The sequence below is a fragment of the Schistocerca cancellata genome, chromosome 4 (assembly GCF_023864275.1).
Source record: "Schistocerca cancellata isolate TAMUIC-IGC-003103 chromosome 4, iqSchCanc2.1, whole genome shotgun sequence".
NCBI classification, from domain to species: domain Eukaryota; kingdom Metazoa; phylum Arthropoda; class Insecta; order Orthoptera; family Acrididae; genus Schistocerca; species Schistocerca cancellata.
In genome coordinates, this window is record NC_064629.1 from 776,602,754 (window position 1) to 776,625,420 (window position 22,667).

At 38.6% G+C, this 22,667-nt stretch overlaps 1 protein-coding gene across 3 annotated transcripts in view; it reads left to right on the top strand.

Moving 5' to 3' along the window:
• The window catches only part of LOC126184600 (nicotinamidase), a 313,135-nt gene that overhangs the window by 188,752 nt on the left and 101,716 nt on the right, over window positions 1-22,667 (top strand). For all 3 annotated transcript variants that reach the window (XM_049927043.1, XM_049927044.1, XM_049927045.1), the window contains 2 exons: window positions 15,034-15,162; window positions 18,081-18,249. In XM_049927043.1, coding sequence (XP_049783000.1) covers window positions 15,034-15,162; window positions 18,081-18,249 — 298 coding nt within the window. The remainder of the gene's footprint in view (window positions 1-15,033; window positions 15,163-18,080; window positions 18,250-22,667) is intronic.

Below are 22,667 nucleotides of genomic sequence, written 5' to 3' on the forward strand. Positions count from 1 at the left end.
TCATTGACAGACCCAAAAAGGATACAGTCATGATGGTGTTACATCGTAAGACACTCTTGGCATATCTCCAAAAAAAGTGATCAATCTAAAATGAATAACTGGTTGAGTTTTGATCAAGAAAAGAATTGAGCCTGTTATCCACCAACCTTTAAAAATTAAAAGTCTTTCAGGCAGCTTGAAAGATAAATTAATACTTCTACTAAACCTAAAACTCATTTGAGTAACTCTTAATATTTTAAATACACAGAATGGCTAGGGTTATAGATGCTGGACTACCTGGGTAAAGATGCATCAAATTGTATCTTTAAAGCTTGCTATAATGTGCTACCCTGAATGGCTGGATTATTATATTTTAGGTAGCAGGTAGAAAGGTGGGATGTGTGGGTTAGGAGGATTGAGATCTGTGGAAGGAATTTTGAGACCTCAGGGACCCAGGGTTTTTATTACATATTTTCCAAGGCTCAGTACAGGTCAAAGAACTGGGTCATTCCAAACTGTTTTAGTACATCAAGGTGTCTCAGAGCTGATGAATCCCTCTGCCACGTAACTCTCACAGTCAAGTATCATAGTAACAAAGCCTTTTCCTGCAGAGTGGAGGATGACAATACAGCAGTGTAACTTAATATTGCGAATAGCGTGGGACTCAGTAGGAATTGAATTATGAGGATTCAGTTGTATTTTGGAAAACATTTGGGAATGATGTTGGAAACAAGAAATTACTGCAATGCTTGGAAAAGTTGATTTCAGAGGTAGTGGACAAGGAGGAGGATTCCTATAAAATTTAGGTGGGAATTGTTGGGGTCATTATTGTGAATGGTAGTTGCACAAGAAGGGTGGAGGGACCTCACATTTTAATCTGTTAATCAACATTGTAGATAACTTTTTAAGGTGATGTGAGATGTTTTGGTCATGTTTATAGTTGCCTTCACTACGAATTATGCTGAGTCTGCTCATGTGACAGGGGCTGAAAGGAGGAAGAGTCAGAACTTGGTGTGGATCATTGTTGATGGTCATAAATGTGTATGTCAATAATAATGTGAGTAGGGACTAAGGATTGATCAGTTTGGAATTCAAGTAGAGATTAGTCAAAAGACGGGTCTACATCCTGACATCCTGAGTTGGGAACCTTTAAGGTGAGGCCTTTAGGAGCAACACCGAAGGTTAAGACTAAAGAAAAAGTATACAGTGCTGTAGTTTGGCTATGGCAAGTGCATGTTTGCATAAGGAGTGTAGGTATTCTGGTGTAGGTCTGGGGAACATTAAAAGATAGGTAATAAAAAACAGAGATATCTTACACTGGTAATAGTTACTCTATGAGATAGAAACTAGATTTGAACAAGGAGAATGATTTCTGTTGGCAAATCATTCCCTGGCAGGATGTGCAAGAGATAGTAAAATGATTTTGCAATAAGAGGTAGTCACTAAATATTGTATAAAAGGAGCTGAATAAAACAATATGACTGCTAAGAGACAAACTGCTACTAGAGAAAAATAGTTGCTACAGAGAGAAGAACTGCCAACAAACAGGGAAGAATTGCTGCCAAACCCAGATAACTGATATAGGCGTATACACTGATGAGATCACCAAACAAAGAAGAAAGATTTGCTGAACACAGAACTGAAATCATGAAATAACAGAAAGAAAGATGATGTCAGGCTAGAATGACAGCTGACACACACAAGCAAAAAAGAATAATAGTCATTGCTTGCATCAAAAAGAAAACTCTTAAGAGAAGACATTTCTAGTACTGCTAATAGTAACACAAAGTACATAATAGTAATACTAGTGTAGCAATAACAGTAACAATAATATTAAAATTCAAAGAAAATCAAACCAATCACAATCAATATATGGAAAAAACAAAACTTCCTGCTTCCTGTGTAAAAGACTGAGAAGTGGACTGTGTAGAGAGGAAATTTGAGTTTAGTCTGGTGTGTAACATGAAACATTGTGAACATATTTTGTGCTTGTGATATGAATAAAGTAATTATTGTGTAACAAATTATGTGTTTGATTGGTATTAGTTTCAATGTGCTAATTCCAGGTGACCCCGAGACAGTAGGTACTTCAAAACTCTGGATTAACAGCATGATGTACAACACTGGACATTAGCCCACAGTGGCAAATTTTCCTCACCAACAAGAATCAGTTTTTCAATCAGAACAAAGACCCAAATGGCGAGCTGCACACCACCATTATTCCACCAGCACAGCACAAAGCAAATTAGAGGAGGCAGGAGGCTGTGACCGCAAACAGCATGGGCAGTAGAGTTAATAGCAGATAAAGCTGCAAACAAAGCAACTTACAGCAACTCTCATATAGTGTGGGCACAAACATGTTCAGTGGTGCCACAGGCCGTGAAACCTTCTACAAAATTCACTGGGAACCCTTCCACACTCAGTCAGCTTTGTTGAAGTACACAACTGTGCCTGACTCTACTGCACCAGATCATAACCTAACATTTTCACTTGCCTTGCACTGTAGTACCTGACCATTGAAGCTGTGTGATATGTGCTTTGAATTCACAGTCATGCCGGAAACAGCTGCACACTGACTGTTCTACCCTGTCGCAAGCGTGCCAGGAACTTTCACCATCAAAATCTGGCAGAATGATGCCCTTACAACAAGTAGTTAGTGACAAGCCACTTGAGATGAGGAACCTTCCCAAAATTAACAGCTTTCCAGCCCAGCAAGCCACAGACTTGGTTTCAAGTAGTCAGATTAATTGCACAAAGATACAGAATAACAGACAAGACACAAAAGTTTGTGCATAACAAACCAGATTCGAGTGTCAGATACATTTCCCACTCTGTGCAATCAGCCATGCACACTATGTGATCAAAAGTATCCAGACACCCCGAGAAACATACGTCTTTCATATTAGGTGCATTGTGCTGCCACCTACTCCCAGGTACTCCATATCAGTGACCTCAGTAGTCATTAGACATTGTGAGAGAGCAGAATGGGGTGCTCCGTTGTGCTCGTGGACTTCGAATGTGGTCAGGTGAACATTGGATGATTGAACAGTGGAAAAACATTGTGTGGCGTGATGAATCACAGTACACAATGTGGCGATCCGATGGCAGGGTGTGGGTATGGCGAATGCCCAGTGATTGTCATCTGCCTGTGTGTGTAGTGCCAACAGTAAAATTCGGAGGTGGCGGTGTTATGTTGTGGTCATGTTTTTCATGCAGGGGGCTTGCACCTCTTGTTGTTTTGCATGGCTCTATCACAGCACAGGTCTACATTGATGTTTTAAGCACCTTCTTGCTTCCCAATTCGGGGATGGCGATTGCATCTTTCGATATGATCGAGCACCTGTTCATAATACATGGCCTGTGGCAGAGTGGTTACATGACAATAACATTCCTGTAATAGACTGGTCTGCACAGAGTCATGACCTGAATCCCATAGAACACTTTTGTGATCTTTTGGAATGCTGACTTTGTGCCAGGTCTCACCGACCGACACCGATACCTCTCCTCAGTGCAGCACTCCATGAAGAATGGGCTGGCATTCCCCAAGAAACCTTCCAGTACCTGACTGAATGTATGCCTGCAAGAGTGCATGCTGTCATCAACGCTAAGGGTGAGCCAACACCATATTGAATTCCAGCATTACTGATGGAGGACACCACAAACTTGTAAGTAATTTTCAGCCAGGTGTCCAGATACTTTTGAGCACATAGTGTATGTACAGCAAGAAGGATATGGCCCCATTGGAATATGAGCACTTACAAACTCGACCGAGGCCAGTTATGCGAGATGCAAAGAATAATGGGTCCCAAAGTGACAATGCGGAATGACAGTTAAATGAGGTATCGTGAAAGCAGCTGACCCTCCATGACTGGAGAACATTGCCCCAAGGTTGTCAACCTTGCAAAGAGCTCACAACAACACATAACAGTGACTTACCTCATTAACAAATATGTTGTTCTCACAAGAAGTTTGGCACAATAACATGCATATGTATTTTATGTTGCAAGTTCAAATATCAGCAACAGCAGCCTACTAAAGAACACTAGATGACATAAGGCAAGATGTAAGCAGGCTACAAGGTGCAAATTGCCAAACAAACTTACACTCTTTTAGCCTATGGACTCTAGACTTTTCGTGTGGGATCCAGTGTCAGGCCGCCAGTTCCCTGTAGACTCAGGATTAGCAGTTAACGCATCCTATGGAAACACTCTCATTCAGGCAGCAAAACAATGAAGAGTGTTCTATGTGCTATTAGTGACACACCTGTTTGTCATTGTTGAATGATACCCAACAGCGGATTTCAGACTGCAGTGCACCATCAGCTGTGACATTATGGCACACCAATATTGGGTGTAGATTTTCTTCACCACCACAAATGTTCACTATACGTAGCTACACGTGTGATTAGATGTACTATTTTGTGACAGTCAGTGCAAGCATTCAAGGACAAGGATGCTATAGGTGTACCATCAGAGGTAGGAAGTAGAGACAAAATTAAGAGCCTAATAAATAATATAAAAAACACGATATTGCCACTACTAACAATAAATTACAGGAGGTGGTACAATAAAAATTGTAATTAAGTCAAGAAAATACTGAACTATGGAATATAAATAAAGCGTTGTGAAAAACAGTTGTACAATATATGTAAAAGGATAGCTAACTTGCATCACCTGGAGCAGCAGCCTCAACCACAGGGGGTACCGAGTATTGACACAGCAAGTCAACAGATGCTGAATGCACAGGTCAGTGAAGTGAAGGTGAACAGTAGTACACCCTGTCATACTGTCTTTTAAGTGACACATGTAATAAGAGTCACATGTGCACCACATTTGAGGGAGTCAAACAAGAGTCACGGCATTACATTCACATGTCGCAAGGTCCCCCAGTCTATGCAGAAGCATTGAGACTTGCACCAGAAAGATGTTGAGCAGTTAAATGAATAGTAGAGGAACTTTTCTAGACAGGAGTTTTATGGCCTTCAGCCAGTCAATGGGCATTGCTGATCCTCTTAGTGCCTAACAAGCACAGTTTCTTTTAGATTATGTGGAGCTTGTGATCACTTAACTTCCATGTATTACCTTGTATATATCCTGTTCCCAACTTACAGAATTCTTCACATGCTCTGGCAGGTGGGAACATATTTAGTGTGATAGATTGCAAGAAGGCCTACCACCAACTTGAAAAGATCAAACTCAGCTGTTACACTGGCACACCCAGTAGAAGATGGTCCATTATCTCTGATATCTGATGCAAGTGACATAGTGATTGGCGCAGTATTACATCAGATAATTGGCAGAGAACATTACACACTGTGATTCTTTTCAAAAAATTTAACGAAGGCTCAACATAAATGGTCCATGTTTGACCACGCGCAACTAGCAGTTTATGAGGCCATTCAGTATTTTAAGGTGGACATTGAAGGGTGAAAGTTTAAAATATTTATGGACCACCACCTTGTGGTGGAGATGATCAGGAGTCCTGAAAGAGTTTATTATTAGAATGTTGGCAAATGAATGGCACAGTAAACAATGTATGATGTGACATATCTCAAGGACATGTCTGACCATTCATAGCCAAAATATACAGAAAAATGATTTTCAAGAACTTGCTTGGATTGGGTCATCCAAGACTAGAACACCTCTCTATTAGGCTGTCGAGGAAATGTTTTGTTTGGCCTGATATAAAAAAAGTATTGCAAACTTTGGCCACAGGCTTGTGTAGAAGGTTAAACGAGCAAAATAGGATAGCTTTCAAGTCCAACTTTAGGCTCGTTCAACATTCCAGGTGGTTATATTGAATGTGCAGTTACTCACAGAGGACCAATATGGGCTGTAATTATTGTATGGCAGTGAAACTTAGTAGATATGCTGACGGAACCAATCTACACTGGAGGGAAAAAATTGTCCACCAGGTGCAAATCTGTCAGTGCGATTGCAGGAATGATGTATAGAAATATTTCCATATGTAATGGATTAGGAATGCAATGTAGTCAGACAAGTGAGAAAGGCAAAATGTTGATTTTATTATTAACTGCTGCTTACACAATTTGTTCAGTACGAGCACTGGAGATGTCAGCGAGATGTTGCGTCTGTAAGAATTCATGATCAACAGTTGCTCACAACAGTTCCAGTGTAACATGAGTAACGTGGCCTTCAGATTAGGTAGAGGCCTAATGTGTCCCAGGTAAATGCATTCTTATAGATATCCTCAGGGTCAAAAGTCATGGATTCAGATCAGATGATCTTGCAGGCCACTATCTGGAAAACCTATGGAGGTAACATGTTCATGGAAAGTTGCATTAAACAGCTCTATTGCTGGGTGAGTGATATGCATGAAAACAGTGGTTTCCCCACAGTTGCACTATTCCAAAGCAGCAATTACATACTCTACAAGCAGGTCTCAATAACATTAAGGCATCATGGTACACCTGAGAGGCCCTCTGGGTGTATTCTCTTCGGAGAAGAACTTACCAAGAATAAAGGTGGTTGTGACTTCACACCACACAGTCACATATGGTGAGTGCAGTTGCTCTTCATGCACAAAACACAGTTTAACAGTACCCCAAATTCATCAGGTCTATTTATTCACTGTACCCTGTAGTGCAAAATGTCCCTAATCCCTCCACAGAATACTGGTTAGCCACATGTCATCAACTTCAATCCATGGCAGAAACCGAAGAACTAATTCCAAACATTGCTGCGGATCATGAGGTTTCAGTTGCTGCACCATCTGGATCTTGTACTGGTACCAGTGTAGTATAGCCCAAAAAGCTTTCTGTTGTACTGTTGACCGTGGGTGGACAGTTCTCGTGACACTGCAAGAACACTAGCACTACTGGGGCACATACTGCATGGTCAGTTACTGCAACAGCAACCCTGTCAGTAACTTCCACCAAGATAGGACACCTTCCTCTTCCAGGTGCCACACCAAGCTCACTTGTGTTTTAAAATTTCATTTTCATCATCTTTAAACCATTTAATGACATTGGGCTCCTCAGACCTTTCAGTCAGTGATATTCTCTCAGTGCAACACTCTAGTGGGGACTCGATCCAAACACCAGTAAAACTGAAGTTTGTTGCGTTCATCTAAACAACAAGATGGCTAATAGGGAGTTAAAGGTGTACATGGACAATCAGCAATTGAGACACAACAAATACCCTAAATATGTAGGGGTCACATTGGATAGAATGCCGTCTTTCAAACATCATCTCAAAAATGTTGCTGCAAAAATAAGAACTCACAAAAACATAATTTGTAAACTATGTGAAACAACTTGGGGATCTACAGCTGCAACTCTGTGATGCTCAGCTCTAGGGTTGGTGTACTCGACTGCTGAATACTGTGCTGCTTTCTGGCTCAATAGTGCCCATACAAATATCATAGATACCCAACTAAATACTACAATGTGTCTTATCACTGGCACAATCAAATCTACTCCCATGCACTGGCTACCAGTACTAAGTCATATCCCCCACCAGATCTCAGACGTAAAGATGTTCTCTTAAGAGAATTCAACAAAATAATGGGCAATCTAGAACTAACGATACATTCTGACATCAGCAATGCAAATACTAATTGCCTGCGTTTGAGAAAATCACCAACAAGAGATGGCATGAACTTGAGGAACAGCAACTACCAAACTACCATTGAGTGGCATAAGAGACTTAACGACAAATGCTGCCCAACAATTTCTTCTGCGAAGAAGATGCCGCCACCTGGTTTCAACCTCCCTTGCAGACAATGATCCACACTAAACAGAATCCAAACCAACCATGGGAATTGTGCAGCCTCCCACTTCAAGTGGAACGTAACTTCAATGCCTGAGTGTCACTGTGGTGCTACACAACAGACGATCCAGCACATCATCACTGAATGTAGGACAAGAAAGTATAATGGCAGTGCTAGTGACTTTGCTCTTGTGACTCCACAAACTATAGACTACATTTGTAATCTAGACATACAAGTGTAAACTTCAATCATGATAGATGTTGTATCTCTAGCCATACACTAAATAAATCTAGTAAGTGCCGTTAACAGTTTCTCTAACAACTTACATCTCTCTTTTCGATAGCCACACTGTTCACTCACATGGCTTGTCAAATGACAGCGCGGATGTCATTCAGTGTACTTGCCAGATTTGCACCTGGTGGCCAAAAGTAGAACTAATTTTTTTCTAGCATAAAGTGGTTCTGCATTAACGCATTAGCGTATTTACGAAGTTCCACTGCCATAAGATCATTACAGCCCACACTAGACCTCCATGAGTAGCTGCAGTTTAATTATAACCACCCAGTATCTTATCAGCTATTGACAGAATGTCAAGATGTGTGGAGGTTGCTCAATTTCCTGACAACAATGCAGAATCAACAGCATAAGTGCTTATAGAGTTGTGGATTGCACACTGTGGATGCCCTGCATTTATCACAACAGACCAGGGCCAACAGATTAAATAGACTCTGTTCTCAAACCTTTGTATAATGTACACAGTGAAAAGCTTTAGAACCACGGGCTACCACACTCAAAACAATGAGTTGGAGGACCAGTGTAAATCCACATTGAAAGCCACATTAATGTGTGTCAGGGAGGGAGTGACATGAATCTCTTTGTTGGATCTTATTAGCTGTGAGATCCACTTTCAAGGAGGACTTACAAGCCTGCTTGGTGGAAAGTCTGTGTGTGTAAGCATTAAACCTACCAGCAGAATTTGCCCAAAACAGCGGCCTTACCTGATTTCTCTTATTTGCCAGAATTGGTACAACGTGTGAAACAGCATATTGTCAATATTCACACTCCTCCCCTCAATCTCACAGTTCTCCATAAGTGTTTGTACATAAAGAACTGAAACAGTGTGATTTTGTAATGTTGTGTGATGATATATTGAAGCTGTTGCTCCAATAGCTGTATTCAGGTTCACATAAAGCGCTACACTGAGGAGATAACACATTCAACATTACCTTGCACAGAAGACCATCAGCATTGTCGGTACATTGGCTGAAACCAGTGGGGATACTGCAGGGCAGAAAAGTGAGGTGATTCACGCCACCCATCGCATCAGCTCACCACCGCAGGTCATGTCCCTACCACTACAACAGTTTATATGCCACAGTCACACTACAGACACTGGCGCAGACCACAAGCTTCCTTGGAGGACTATTGTTCAAAGTGCAAAACTGTACCATACCAATTACCAGTGCATATGTTGTCAAGAAAGTTTTTCTTTAAATTATACTTGTCGAAATGATGAAGAGACATTCTTGTTCCTTTATTTTTTTTTTTACAGATACATTTCCTTTTACGATAAAAGATGTAGTTCCTTTGTACGTGTGTGTAACTTAAACAGGATGTATATGCCCTGGGAAATCTGAGAAGAATTCAAGAATTTTTCATCTGGAAAAAACCTGGAAATCTTTTACAATTCTAGGAATTTTTCATTGTTTTAGTTTTCTGTTATGTTTTTGTAACTTTGACTGGTAAGAAACTGATACTCTAACAGAGAATCTTACTTTAGCCTCCGACTACAGAATAATAGTCTACAGCAGCAATAAAACACAAATGAGAGCATAACACCAAAATAAAACTTTAGTTGCAAAGAAAATATGCCGCTAAGCATGAAAAATGCAGTGCACACACAAGCATCTGACAACAGCAAAATGTGTCAAAGGCTTTAGGATGAAGACTGTAACAACAAACTGCTTTCGATGAGCATAATGTCATAACTGTTTACATTTCTAAGAGGTCACAGGAAAAGCTTGCGAATGGTGGCTTGAGGAGCACTACTTTCAAAGTAAATTTCCTTTTACATTAGATGAAGTAAATTATGTGTGATGAACTTCTTAAATCGTGGGGCGTTTGACTCTCATTCAAAACTGAACACTTTGAGGACCAGTTGCTTATAAAAGTTATAGGCGCAATAGACCAATTTGTGCCATTATTTAAAAATTTACTGGCATATTTGTGTTTGATGTATCATAAAGCATAAATCACGCTAAAGAAGACCAAGCTTCAAGGTTAGTTTTTTTTATATTTATTTTAGTTCTTTAATAGATTAAAACAAGTGCAATTACAATGGCAAAAGGTACAATTATCCTTTAAAAAAGTGTGATGTGAGTCCTTGGGCAATTACTCATGTAATTGGCTTTCCTATGGAAAAAAAAAAGAAATGGAAGTTCTCAACGGAACTTGTATTCACCCGGGTAACCATCAAAATGTTCGATGCACAGTAGTGAAATTTATAACTGTGGTTGTCAGAAACATTCAGCTGCTGCAATTTAAGCTGTGCTCTGAGGATACTGCCAAACCACACCCTCAGAGAAAAAACAGCAACAAATTTTTGACAATCAATTTTATATGTGAAAACTTTGCTATACTGTATGTATATTATTTTAAACCATTAACTTTTCCTATTTATGTGTTTACACTACTTAACAATGATGTTGCTATCTGTACTGGCTGACTAAGGCTGTGTTAACAGTGACACCAACAAGGGTCATCAGACACCGTCCCCAGAGGTCACCCAATAATATTGGCCGATAGGGTGATCATAGTGCATCCGATCTCCTTTGTTAGTTTATGGCAGGGTCAAAGGAGTTTAATATAGGTTAGAATATATTCTGTGTATAAAGTAGGTTAGATTTTAACCTATTAGGGTGGGGTGGATACCATGACACCTCTGTGCATGGATACGAGTGTTGCATAGCGGCTTCTGCTATCAAAGAGACACTGAATGCATGTGAATGAGCTTTCCTGTCTTGTAAAGAATCTGGCGATTACTATACACTTTGTCCTCAATTATTGGAATAACCAGACAAGTTTTACGATTATATGAGACAACGAGAGAAACAGTCTGTTACATACTCGAGATAATTCATGGTGACCGTGAAAAGCAAGTTATTCACTGTGTTTCACTGTAGTTGTTTAAAGTTGTGTAGACGTTTGTCAGTTGACCTTCAATGACTGTCATTTAGCACACAAGTGAAAGATAAGCATAAAGTGTAGCATAAGGTAATCTGATAACGTACAGCCCTTTAAAAGTGGAAATACATACCGTACACTGAGCGAGGTGGCGCAGTGTGCGTCCTGATTTAGGTTTTCCGTGATTTCCCTAAACTGCTTCAGGCAAATGCCAGGATGCTTTCTTTGAAAGGGCATGGCTGACTTCCTTTCCTATACTTCCCTCGTTCGATGGGACCAATGAGCTCAACCAACCAACCAACTGTACTGCACACCACATTTGCAAGCCACTTCGTACTAACAGAATGCCAGAAACACACAGCGATTTTGGTCCATAGATTCTGAACTGTATCCTGAATATCATATTTTCATCCTCAGGATGACACTAACTCACTCTTTCTGGGACTAAACTCTCGAGAACATCAGTCAATTTGACCGAAGAAAACAAACTGATTTGAATTTCGCTGATTGTCATCCACAGTCCGTATGTTCAGGAGATAAGATCAGCTGTAGTGTGACAGCGCACATAGTGGCATACTTAATTGAAAAGATTGGCCATCTCCGGCCAATGTTGGTCATCATTGGACTCCATCAGTATTGGAGCCACTGTGATCGCAGCCCAAATGACGTGCCCCATGCTATGAATATCTGATGTCATTGGCTGGCGAAATCACGTGATGAGCTATGATTGGCTGATAAAAGCACATTACAGTCTAGATTTCAGTGTTTTGGAACCATACTGTATTTGGTGGAATTAGTATTTATACTTCCATAATACGAAAAACTGCAGTATATGTGTTGCTGTACATCAAAGATCTTTTCAAAACATGTTGTTCTTTTGCTGGGTTTCATTACCTAAAGTGCCGGGAAGTACTAAACAAGCGTAAACCTTTACCACTCAACAGATTAATAAATTTTATAGCTCCAGGGGAAATTATATTGTCACTTAACATGGGAAAAATGTTCTTCAACCTGACAGATAGTGTATTTTCACCTGGGAAAAAGTGTATTTTTAATCAGGGAATTCAGGAAAAATCCGAGATTTTTTCTTGTCCATGTACACACCCTTTTAAAATTATTTTAACACATCATATCTTTAAGGTGGATACAGAATCATAAGGGAATAACTAGATATATGATATCACTGACTTTACCACAAATGATGTGTATTGTCCTACATGTGTAGGAAGTAATACTATACAGTGCTTATCTTTCAAGGCATATTAATTGAACAGCAGAATTGTAGAACTTTTGTATCTGTGTGTGTGTGTGTGTGTGTGTGTGTGTGTGTGTGTGTGTGTGTGTGTGTATGGGGGGGGGGGGGGAGGGGGGGTTCGCATTTCATGTTTTATTGTTCCACGTCTTACAATGCATGATGGAAACACTACTACACATGCAGTAGTAGATCCCTCATTCCCTACTCGTGTGTGTGTGTGTGTGTGTGTGTGTGTGTGTGTGTGTGTGTGTGTATGTATGTGTGTGGTGGTGGTGGGGGGGGGGGGGGGGGATGATATGTAGGAAAGGCAGTAATGATCATATTAAAATTCAAAGATAATCAAACGGATCACGATCTATATTTGAAAAAAATAAACTTTCCTGCACGAAAGACTGAGAAGTGGATGTAGTTATTGTGTATCAAATAGTCTGCGTAATCATCATTAGTTCCATTCCCCTAGTTCCAAATAACAACGCTAAATTCCAGAACTAAATGTTCCTTCCACAGGTGATGACATAAAGTAGGGCAGAAATGGGGGCACAGGACACTCAAACACTATATTGAAAGGGACCCACACTTAGTGATGATGAAAGAAGACAAAGATGTAGGAGAAGGTGGCAGTGTGAGGTGGTCAGAGAGACTACATTATTAAGCACTGTGCCACCTCCAGTTACAAGATAATTGAATGAACAGAGTGAGAAGTGAAGATGGGTTAAGAGAGATGAAAGATGTAATGAATCGTGCGACTAAACTGCAGAGAAAGAGAGAAATTAATTACAGAAAGGGTGGCGGGGAGGAATACACATAAAAAAGTAATAAAATGCATGATAATTTTGATAATTGTGAAGAAGGGGACATTTACATTTGTTTCTTTTACTTAAAACTCCTATTGTGTGTGCGCTTTAAATTTTTGACGAGATTAGTACATGAGACATGGGTTGGAAGATACTTGTCACTAAATGAAAGGTGGCTTGTGAGTGTCTGTGAAATAAGGACTTGTAGTTGTACAATGATTTATTGTTGGAAGGAAGTCATCTGTACTAGACTTAATACTGAATATCACAATTGGATTGATTTTTTCATCACAAAAATTAAAAAGTTTGCTGTGATGTCATCTCGAGCATTTTGATTCCACTGCTGGTTCTTTCTTGTGTACATGATTTGGTTGAATAGAGAAAAACACTCGAAAGTCATGCGTAGAGGAAGTGCTCTTTACATGCCAAAAATGTATTATTGCTTTAATAAAGGAAATAAAAGAATATCAAAATTCCAGGTATTAAAACAAAAACCACTTAGCAACAGCATTTATATTGTCGAAGAATACATGAATTATCAGTAGTCAAAATAGTGACTTGTTTCCTTCAGTATAATGAACTGAAGTGCTTAGTTAGAAAACAACTGTGCTTGCACTAATATAATAAAACTTATTTTGCAATGCTAATTTATATCATAACTGTTGTCATTTTATTAACTAACAAACACTGTTGTGAGCTGTAGCAGATGAAGTGTAGCATATTGGTAGTATTGCTGGCTGGTGTGCTGTGGGTCATCATTACATACCGGACCACTATCAGTTATTTCTTATGAGGTATTTATCATTTCTGGAAGGTGCTTAACATATCTTATCTCTTTATATTGTGGAATATGTGAAGTTTGCCTTAAGTACCAGCATTCTAGAATATACAGTATTTGTATTAGTAGCTGGAAAGAGTTCCATTGTTTGTTGCTTGGTATGTTTGCCAAGAGTGGGTGGGGGCTCATCTGAGATGTGGAGAAGGCTCTGTATGCATCTATTGAGTGTGCAAGGTCCAGCCACTATTAGCTGTGTCTCATGTCGGCACAAGTGACACCAATCTCTTATGTTCTGAGGCCTTCCTCAGTTCCTACAAACAACTGGTGGAAGCAGTGAAAACTGCTGGCCTTGCTCACAGATGTGTACCTTTAGTTTTCCATTTTTCCCAATTTATCCCTCTCTCCGCCCTGAGAAAGGAACTGTTCCAAAAGCTGGGTAGTGTGTCACTTTTATATGTATGTTCGTTTTCCATTTTTCCCAATGAATTCCTCTCTCCACCCTGAGAAAGGAATTGTTCCAAAAGCTGGGTAGTGTGTCACTTTTATATGTATGTTGTGTATCAGCGGTATTAAATGTTTCACCTCCTGAAGGTGCAACAAGTTGGCCTGCAATTCTGTCTCTGAATGTGTTAGTCTCCTTGGTTGGATTTTTCCATGATAAACCAATATTTCATTCAATTTACTAAAAGTCCAAGGTATGATAGATATACTCTAAGAATGCAAGTTGGATGAAAACAGAACACAGAAAAGAAACAGTGGATAAAAACTGGTATCAGTTTCCTTGCATGTTTAAAAAAAGGCTAATAAACTGAAAGTAGAAAATACAATGGCTGCTGTTTTGAATGAGAACAGGAAATAGCTCAGTAGGAAAGTAAAATACAATATCGAGGCATTTACAGCAGGGATAGTGCACCGAATAGCAAACCCAGCATGATTATGGTAACTTTCTTACTGGCATTGAGTGTAGAGATAATAACGTATGGATGTTTCGTGCATACAGGGAACCAATAGCAGAAGATTTATCTGTAAAAATACTGCATATTTATAGTTTTCAGCTTGGAGGTGCTGAAACCACAGGGATTTATCTCTCTTAGCTCCATATCTTTAATATTCGTGTGGTGCATTCAAAGAAATTTTCTTAACTCTTGTCAAATTTTTGTCTTTATGATAATACTGGGAGCTAGATTTTGAAATACTATACTTCCCTTTCACATTTTTGCCTCTGTGGTAATACTCAGAGCTGTATTTTAAATTCTGTTAATGGTAAGTATGTGTATACTTACAGTACAGATTGTATCTTTTTTCCATTAAAGGTGTCAGCAGAGGAAGCACAAACATATGACACAGTTATATTTGAAGGCCCTCCACTTATGAAGCAACGACTGTGGCCACGACACTGTGTCCAAGATTCGTGGGGTGCTGAATTGCACAAAGATTTGAAAGTGAGTGTTCTCTAATAATTATCTATCACGTAGATTTTTAATGTGAAATAGAAAACCATGTAGTAAGATTCAAATGGCTTGTTCATTACAAAATATACATGTAAATTCTTTATTTGGGAGTCATTCGTAAAGATTTTTTCCCCCTCCACAAGTTCTGAATTTGTGGCATGTGCATGTATCTTATTCTGCTTGCTGATGTTGATACATATTTTGAATTTTGGTTTATTAGACTTGCCGGAAAGATTGTGATAAAAGTTCATAATTATTAAATCAAAACTAATAAATTACTAATAATGGTAACCTGATACTCTTGCTGATACATTTAAAAGTGACAAACTAAGTCTATTCTTGTGCTGTGTCATTAATGATCTCGTCTTCAATGTGGCTAGAAATTATAACCTTCTTTTCCATCATGTGTGTTCCAGATTAAGTTACAGTTCAAATTGAATCGATGTAATCTGATTACATCAACTTCTTCTACATATTAATTGTAATGATTTATTGTGATTGTTTGGTGCTCAACTGTTATCATATGCTTTTTGATATGCTCTCTTTTGATCAAAATGTCAAGGCTACTGAGAGTTTTTACAATATAATCCGGAACTTCTATTGTATTACTACCTTTGCTTAAGACAAATTCATCGCTACTAACAGAAATGATAGAGAATTCTCTCTGTAGGGTTAGTCATTCATACAGGGCAGAAACAGGGTTCTCCTTAAAACTTAGCCTAGAGGGACATCTCATTATATTGCACTTCACTTAAAATAAAATTCATTTCATTTTCTTATTTTCTCCACATCTGCAGGCCACTCTGGAGCATGGTCCCTAATCTTATATTTATCTAAGGTGTGGATGAGGAAGGCATGGCTGATAAGAAAAACCCCTGCATCATCGCCAAAATATGTGTTACTTTATAATTTGAAGTGTTTTATTTAATGATGTGACAGTGCACCCAGAAAAATTTTGTTGAGAGCAATGCATGGTTTACCAATTCACAGGTCCAGTAATATCACAAAAGATTACAGCTCCAATGTACAATGCTGTGCTCACCCTTTTAGACAAGTTTGTTTTTTCCATCTGCAGTGCATTATCCTGATACGAATGAATTTTGTTTCTTAGAACAATTTTGCAGGAAAATTTTGGAAATGTATTTCACCTACTTTCTCAAATACATTCTAGATTACTGGTAGAATAATAATAGGGTGACACTTTCCCATCCCTTCTGCTTGTGACATTTACCTGCTTTATTTCTTTGTTGATTGTACTCGGTGTGGACGTACTGCATTGCTATACTGACTGAAAAATAGGGGGGGGGGGGGGGGGGGGGGGGTGGAAGTTCAACACTGACTACGTAAATAATGTAGCCAACAGTTGCACAGAAGTGTTTCACTGTTCTTTACTTCACTGTTCACAACCCCCCAAATATTACACAGTTAATATGGCCAGTGCACTATTGGTTAACTTTCGATAAGCCTCATTACTAGTATGCAGGTAAACATCAGCATACTGCTACAATAGTTTGCTGTTGAACATTTATGAGCAGTAAAAAACCTAACTACACAGTTCTTGCAGAATAACACGAGACATATTGAACAGACACTGTCATTGTTTTAACATGCAGCCTATTTTTCTTACACTTATTTCACAGTTAAGTTGATGCTGTTGTTGACCTAACCAGCACGAGTTTCTCGTCTGAAAATCGGCCATGGACTGACTGTTTCAGGACCAAAAATTGGGCCTTTATATATCATCATAATAGTAGGCACTGAAACTACACATTGTTCGCTGTTTAAGATGCAGAAATTACAGTTAAAACGTAACTCATTAAATTAAGTGAATATATCAAAAATTGCATCTTTTTAACAGTTTCTTCTACTACAAGGGTTAAGCCGTATTATTTGTTGCAATGATGAAATTAACAGATGTAGTTATATAAACAATACTTTTGACAAAACTGGTAATTACTTTGGAATTAATTAATGACTGGCTTTGCTAACATGTTTTCAAATAGAACCAAATAAACACTTAAAGAATGCCAGTGTTTTGTCTCCCAAATGTTTATAATTAGAACGGAATTTATATTTGTTTATAAGTCAACAATAGATGTAAGTTATGAAACAATTACTGATTTCACCCTATAATGAAAGATATTAACAAGGAATAGTCAAAATAAATTAGAAAATCAATTACATACATAAACTAAGGACAAAATTAGATCTGGTGTTATATTCTTTAAAACTGAGGGCCATCATTTCTCTTTTATGAAAATGCAGATTATACTCATGTATGTTAATAGTAATTAGTCAAAAATGAAAAAAAATGAATTTTAAAGAGGCAGACGGCAAAACAAAAGGGGAAGTAAAAATATCCCAGCTTGCTTGGTCACATGTGGAGCCTTTCATGAACACAGGTTTCACATCTGCATACTGTAACATATTAGGGAAGCATCCCTGTTCAAAAAATATGTTGGGTGTTAGAGATAGAAATGGTGCTTCTAAGTCATATACCAACAGTTTTACTGGCTGGTGATGTCTGGGTTACCAGTTTTATCCCTGCTTCCTGCAGATATTTATCATTTAATAATTGTAAATTCTGAGTTATTGGTGGAATATTGGAACTGAAGTGCCTCAGAAGAGAGTGCGCCTTTTTCTACATAGTAGAATGTTTTAGGAAATTTGAATATTCTGTAAATAAGTCCCCAAAATCAATTGTTTATATGCTTTTTCACAGGAATCGTGACACACTGTATATAATCTTGTGCAAAATTTTCACATAATGGTATTCACCATACCCATTCATCTAATCAAGAAATGCTTTTCATGTGTTTGAAATTTTGTGTAATTTGTAATTAAGCTCCTTACATAAACTACCTTCATTTGATATTACTTCCCTCTTATATTTCTTTTTTGTGTTGTAGATTGTGGAAAATGCTATCAAAATTTACAAAGGCACCAATCCTGAAGTTGATTCTTATTCAGTGTTTTGGGATAATAAAAAACTAGCAGATACAACATTGTTCTCTGAATTGAAACAGAGAAACGCGACTGACATTTACATATGTGGTCTGGCCTATGACGTTTGTGTAGGTAAGGAACATTATTTTTTATTTGATTTGATTTTTATTGTTTCCAGAAATCCTGTTGTGTGTTGTTGCACAAGGATCTGGAACAAGTCACAGTTAAACATTTCATGTAAATATTATAATTAACTTGTAATAAGAGAAAAGCAGTGCATGTGGGACAAGTCATAATTACAGTAAAATAAACTCATAAAGAAAAACAACAAGTACATCTGTAGAATTAAATAAATCAGCTAAAAATGGCACACATGAAAAAATTTAGTTATTTTAGATTCATAATAAGAAAAATAATAGTAATGTCTTAGAATGAACTAATCAGCTATAAACTTACACTGCACAAGAAAATATTCAGTGTGGTTATTTTTAGACTGGCATTTGTGAATTATTCTAGTGTAAGGAAGCAATTCTTCAGAAGTAACACTTTTACTTTTACTCTGAATCCTTTTCCATTCGATTTTAAGCTTTTGGGTAGCTTTGAAGAACAACTCCAATGTGCCTTACACTGCTGAGACCTGTAAATAATCATTGACTAATTATAGATAGGTAACTGGAGTGACAGGTTCAGTGATTGTAGATGTCTTTATTCTTTTTAAAAATGTGTAAATGTTCGTGAATAAAACACACTGTTTTGTGAATACAAATATAAGGTCCTGACAGGATATTGAGCTCCAGAAATAGATGTTGAGTGGTGGAGGAGAGAGGAATTTGTCTCATTATCTTAATTATTCTCTTCTGCATAATATATTTCTGTGTGAGATGCCCCAAAATGAAATGCAATATGTGACTGCTGAGTATGCAAGTTCAGAGTAAGCATATTTTAGTGTTGGAATGTCACAGACATTACTCAGGACATTAAATGCTTAGCACAAAACTGTTCAGTCTATTTACTAATCTTTTGTATGGCCCACCATAGAGTGTCATCCAGCCACACTCTGAGTGGTTACCTTCTGGTTCATCGATACTTTTTAAAATCTGTCGTCATCTTTCCTTGATGAAACGTCTGATGTGCAAAAATTTATACACGCCGTTAGTGTGATAACCTTATACAGTGAATGCACATAATTAAACAGCACGCACCTGCATGGGTCGCCTAAAGAGACCATATCACTCAGTGCAGCTAGCACTGCACTGTGTGCAAACAAGCAGTATATAAGCTGGAGCTACGGGCCCTCAGCCACTCGAATGTTTTTGTGATTAAGAAACAGTTCACTCTTAAACTGTGATTTATGTACCCATAATTTTGTGTGCTTGTTGCTATTGTAATGTCCTTCAGTGTGTCTGTAATTTCCGCTACGTGGAGACTAATTAAAAGTTGTTTGGTGAGGATTCTAATATTGTGTTGTGCAACATAATAGTTAGTTTGTGTTAAACCAATTTATCAGCAAGGAATTTGTGTCAGAAATAGTGTTATGGAGGTCATTAGCACAATGATTTGAATACAGTATGTATATTGGTGTCATCAGCAAACATTACTGGTAGACCTTTTTGAATGATAAATGTAATAAACAGAAGTGGACCAAGTGTCGAATGTTGAGTACTTTGTCTGACAACTTGCTCCTTTGACTGTCTGCTTACAACATTTCTTTTTTAGATGATTACAACTTTTTTGTACTCTGCCTGCAGTTTATCCATAAGTATTTCATGGTTGATAAGATGAAAGGACTTTGTGAGATCAAGGAATATTCCTGTTGTATGCTTTCTGTCACTGGGTACACTATAACCTTCATTTAGAAATGAATATAGGACCCCAATTATTAATCTCCTTTTTCTAAGCCAAACTGATGAGGGCTCAATAAACAGTTGCCTTCCAGGAACTTAATTATGCAGTCACATACTTCTTTCTCAAGAGCCTTGAATATAATTGATAGGATCAAAATGAGTCTGTAGTTATTAACATCATTCCTTTGTATAGACTATAATATCATTTCGATTTTTGCTTGAAGATACACACCTGTTACTGTCCATCTTAAAACAGCTAAAATAATTCAAGCACAAACTGGGAGGATATCAGTGAGGATTCCAAAAAGGTTAGTAAGCAAATATTGAATCTGAAAATCTTAATAAGATATTACATGCTGAGACAAAGACAATATGTATTTATTTTGTAGGTTTTGAAAAGACATATGATTCCACTGAAATGATTCAGTACTTGACATAGTAGCACTGGAACACTGCTAAAGATTATAAAAGTAATCTTGACTAACCCTTTGAAATCAAAACAGAAGTTACACTAGAAGATGAACTTGACCCACTCTTCTTTAACTACATATTGGACAAAAAAAAATGGAGGAATAGTGCAAGGAATTAAAGATATGGAACCTAGTTAAACCTGTAAGGAAGAGGAGGAAGCTTAACCTTTCCAGATGATGTAACATAATCACAGCAAATTTTGAAACCGAATGATGGATATACAGTAGAACCTCGATTATCCAGCCTTCGCTTAACTAACTCCTCAGATGATCTGACCGTGTTTCTGACCATCCTTCTACACTCCGTGCTGAACAGCACACCATTGTTATCAATGAATTTTACTCCTGTCACAACAGTACACTCCTCATGCCTGCACAGTTTACTGACTATTTTACTACCAGACTGCTCACTTTACTGTAATCGTTAATCTGTTGTTTTATGTGTGTGATTTTTATGTTTGTTACTGTATGCATTTTAATTTTAAAGTTACAGTGTAGTTTTGTACAGTTTATTAACTTGTGATTAAAATGTGTCAGGGATTCTGAAAGACATCATGACATTGCTGCTCACGTTGGTCCAGATCCAATGACTGTTAGCAGAATATGGAATCAGTGGGTTCAGGAGGGTAATACGGAACATCGTGCTGGATCCCAACAGCCTCGTATCACTAGCAGTCAAGAAGACAGGCATCTTATCCGCATGGCTGTAACGGATCGTGCAGCCACGTCTCGATCCCTGAGTCAATAGATGGGGACGTTTGCAAGACAACAACCATCTGCACGAACAGTTCGATGATGTTTGCAGCAGCATGGGCTATCAGCTCGGAGACCATGGCTGCGGTTACCCTTGACACTGCATCACAGACAGGAGTGCCTGTGATTGTGTACTCAACAACGACCCTAGGTGCACGAATGGCAAAATGTCATTTTATTGGATGAATCCAGTTTCTGTTTACAGCATCATGATGGTCGCATCTGTGTTTGGCGACATCACAGTGAACGCACATTGGAAGCGTGTATTCGTCATCACCATACTGGCGTATCACCCGGCGTGATGGTATGGGGTGCCATTGGTTACATGTCTTGGTCACCTGTTGTTCGCATTGATGGCACTTTGAACAGTGGACGTTACATTTCAGATGTGTTATGAGCCGTTCACAAATTGTGTGAAAATGTAATCACATGTCAGTTCTAGTATATTATATTTGTCCAATGAATACCCGTTTATCATCTGCATTTCTTCTTGGTGTAGCAACTTTAATGGCCAGTAGTGTACTATGATAAACATAGTCAGGCTTGAATGAAAAGAAAGGTAAATTAGGCTTTGTGATTTGATAAAAAATGGAAATTTTGTAACTCACATCAGTTTTCTTACTGCATCAGTTACAACTTATTCCCATGATGATGCTGCAAACTTGCAGGGGTGATGTAGACGCACAAAAGTAGTAAAATAATATTAGGACCCTTCATGAACTTCAGAAACTCATTTCATTATCCCTAGCTTTTGCCCACAATTTTTGCCTCTCTAGCACTAACAGTAATACCCTAGAACATGTCTTGTAATGAGACTAAGATTTCTGAAATGAACAAGCATGGATAATGTTGTGACTCGCCGATTATTCAAAGTGCCGCCGCGCAATTACGCACGTCCTCTACGTGCGGCGCTGTCTGCCAGCCAGGCAGCAGCTGCGCCACCTAAGCGGCCAGCCGAGCAGCGGCCGCTAGACTGAGACTCAGTGTTTAATTGAATGCCGACTTGTACACAGGTCAACTTATTCAGTGACTTATATATGTGTTTTGCGTTGTCCGAAAAATGTGTTAAATTTGAAGATATAAAAATTGGCGACGAGGTAGTGGATTTTTCCTTTTCACCGTTGACTCACAGGGTTCCATGGCTACTGTCGAGTAACTATTGCAAAATCTCCTTGAACAGCAAATGCTTCTAACAGCAGCGATTCGCGATTTCGTCGCGGCGTCAAATGCGGGGCGTTTCTCGTCGTTGGCTGTACCTCCTTTTCCACCTTACGACGAGACGGCGGAAGACTGGTCTGATTATGAAAAACGTCTTCGACAGCACTTCTTGGCATTTCATGTCACGGACGAACAACCATGTAAGTCTCTGTTCCTTTCCCGGATTTCACCTCAAATGTATCGGTTGTTGTCGCAATTGGCTCCTTTGAAGGATCCTGCGTCTTTGTCCTTTGCTGAAATGTGCTCCCTTCTGTCTGTCCATTTT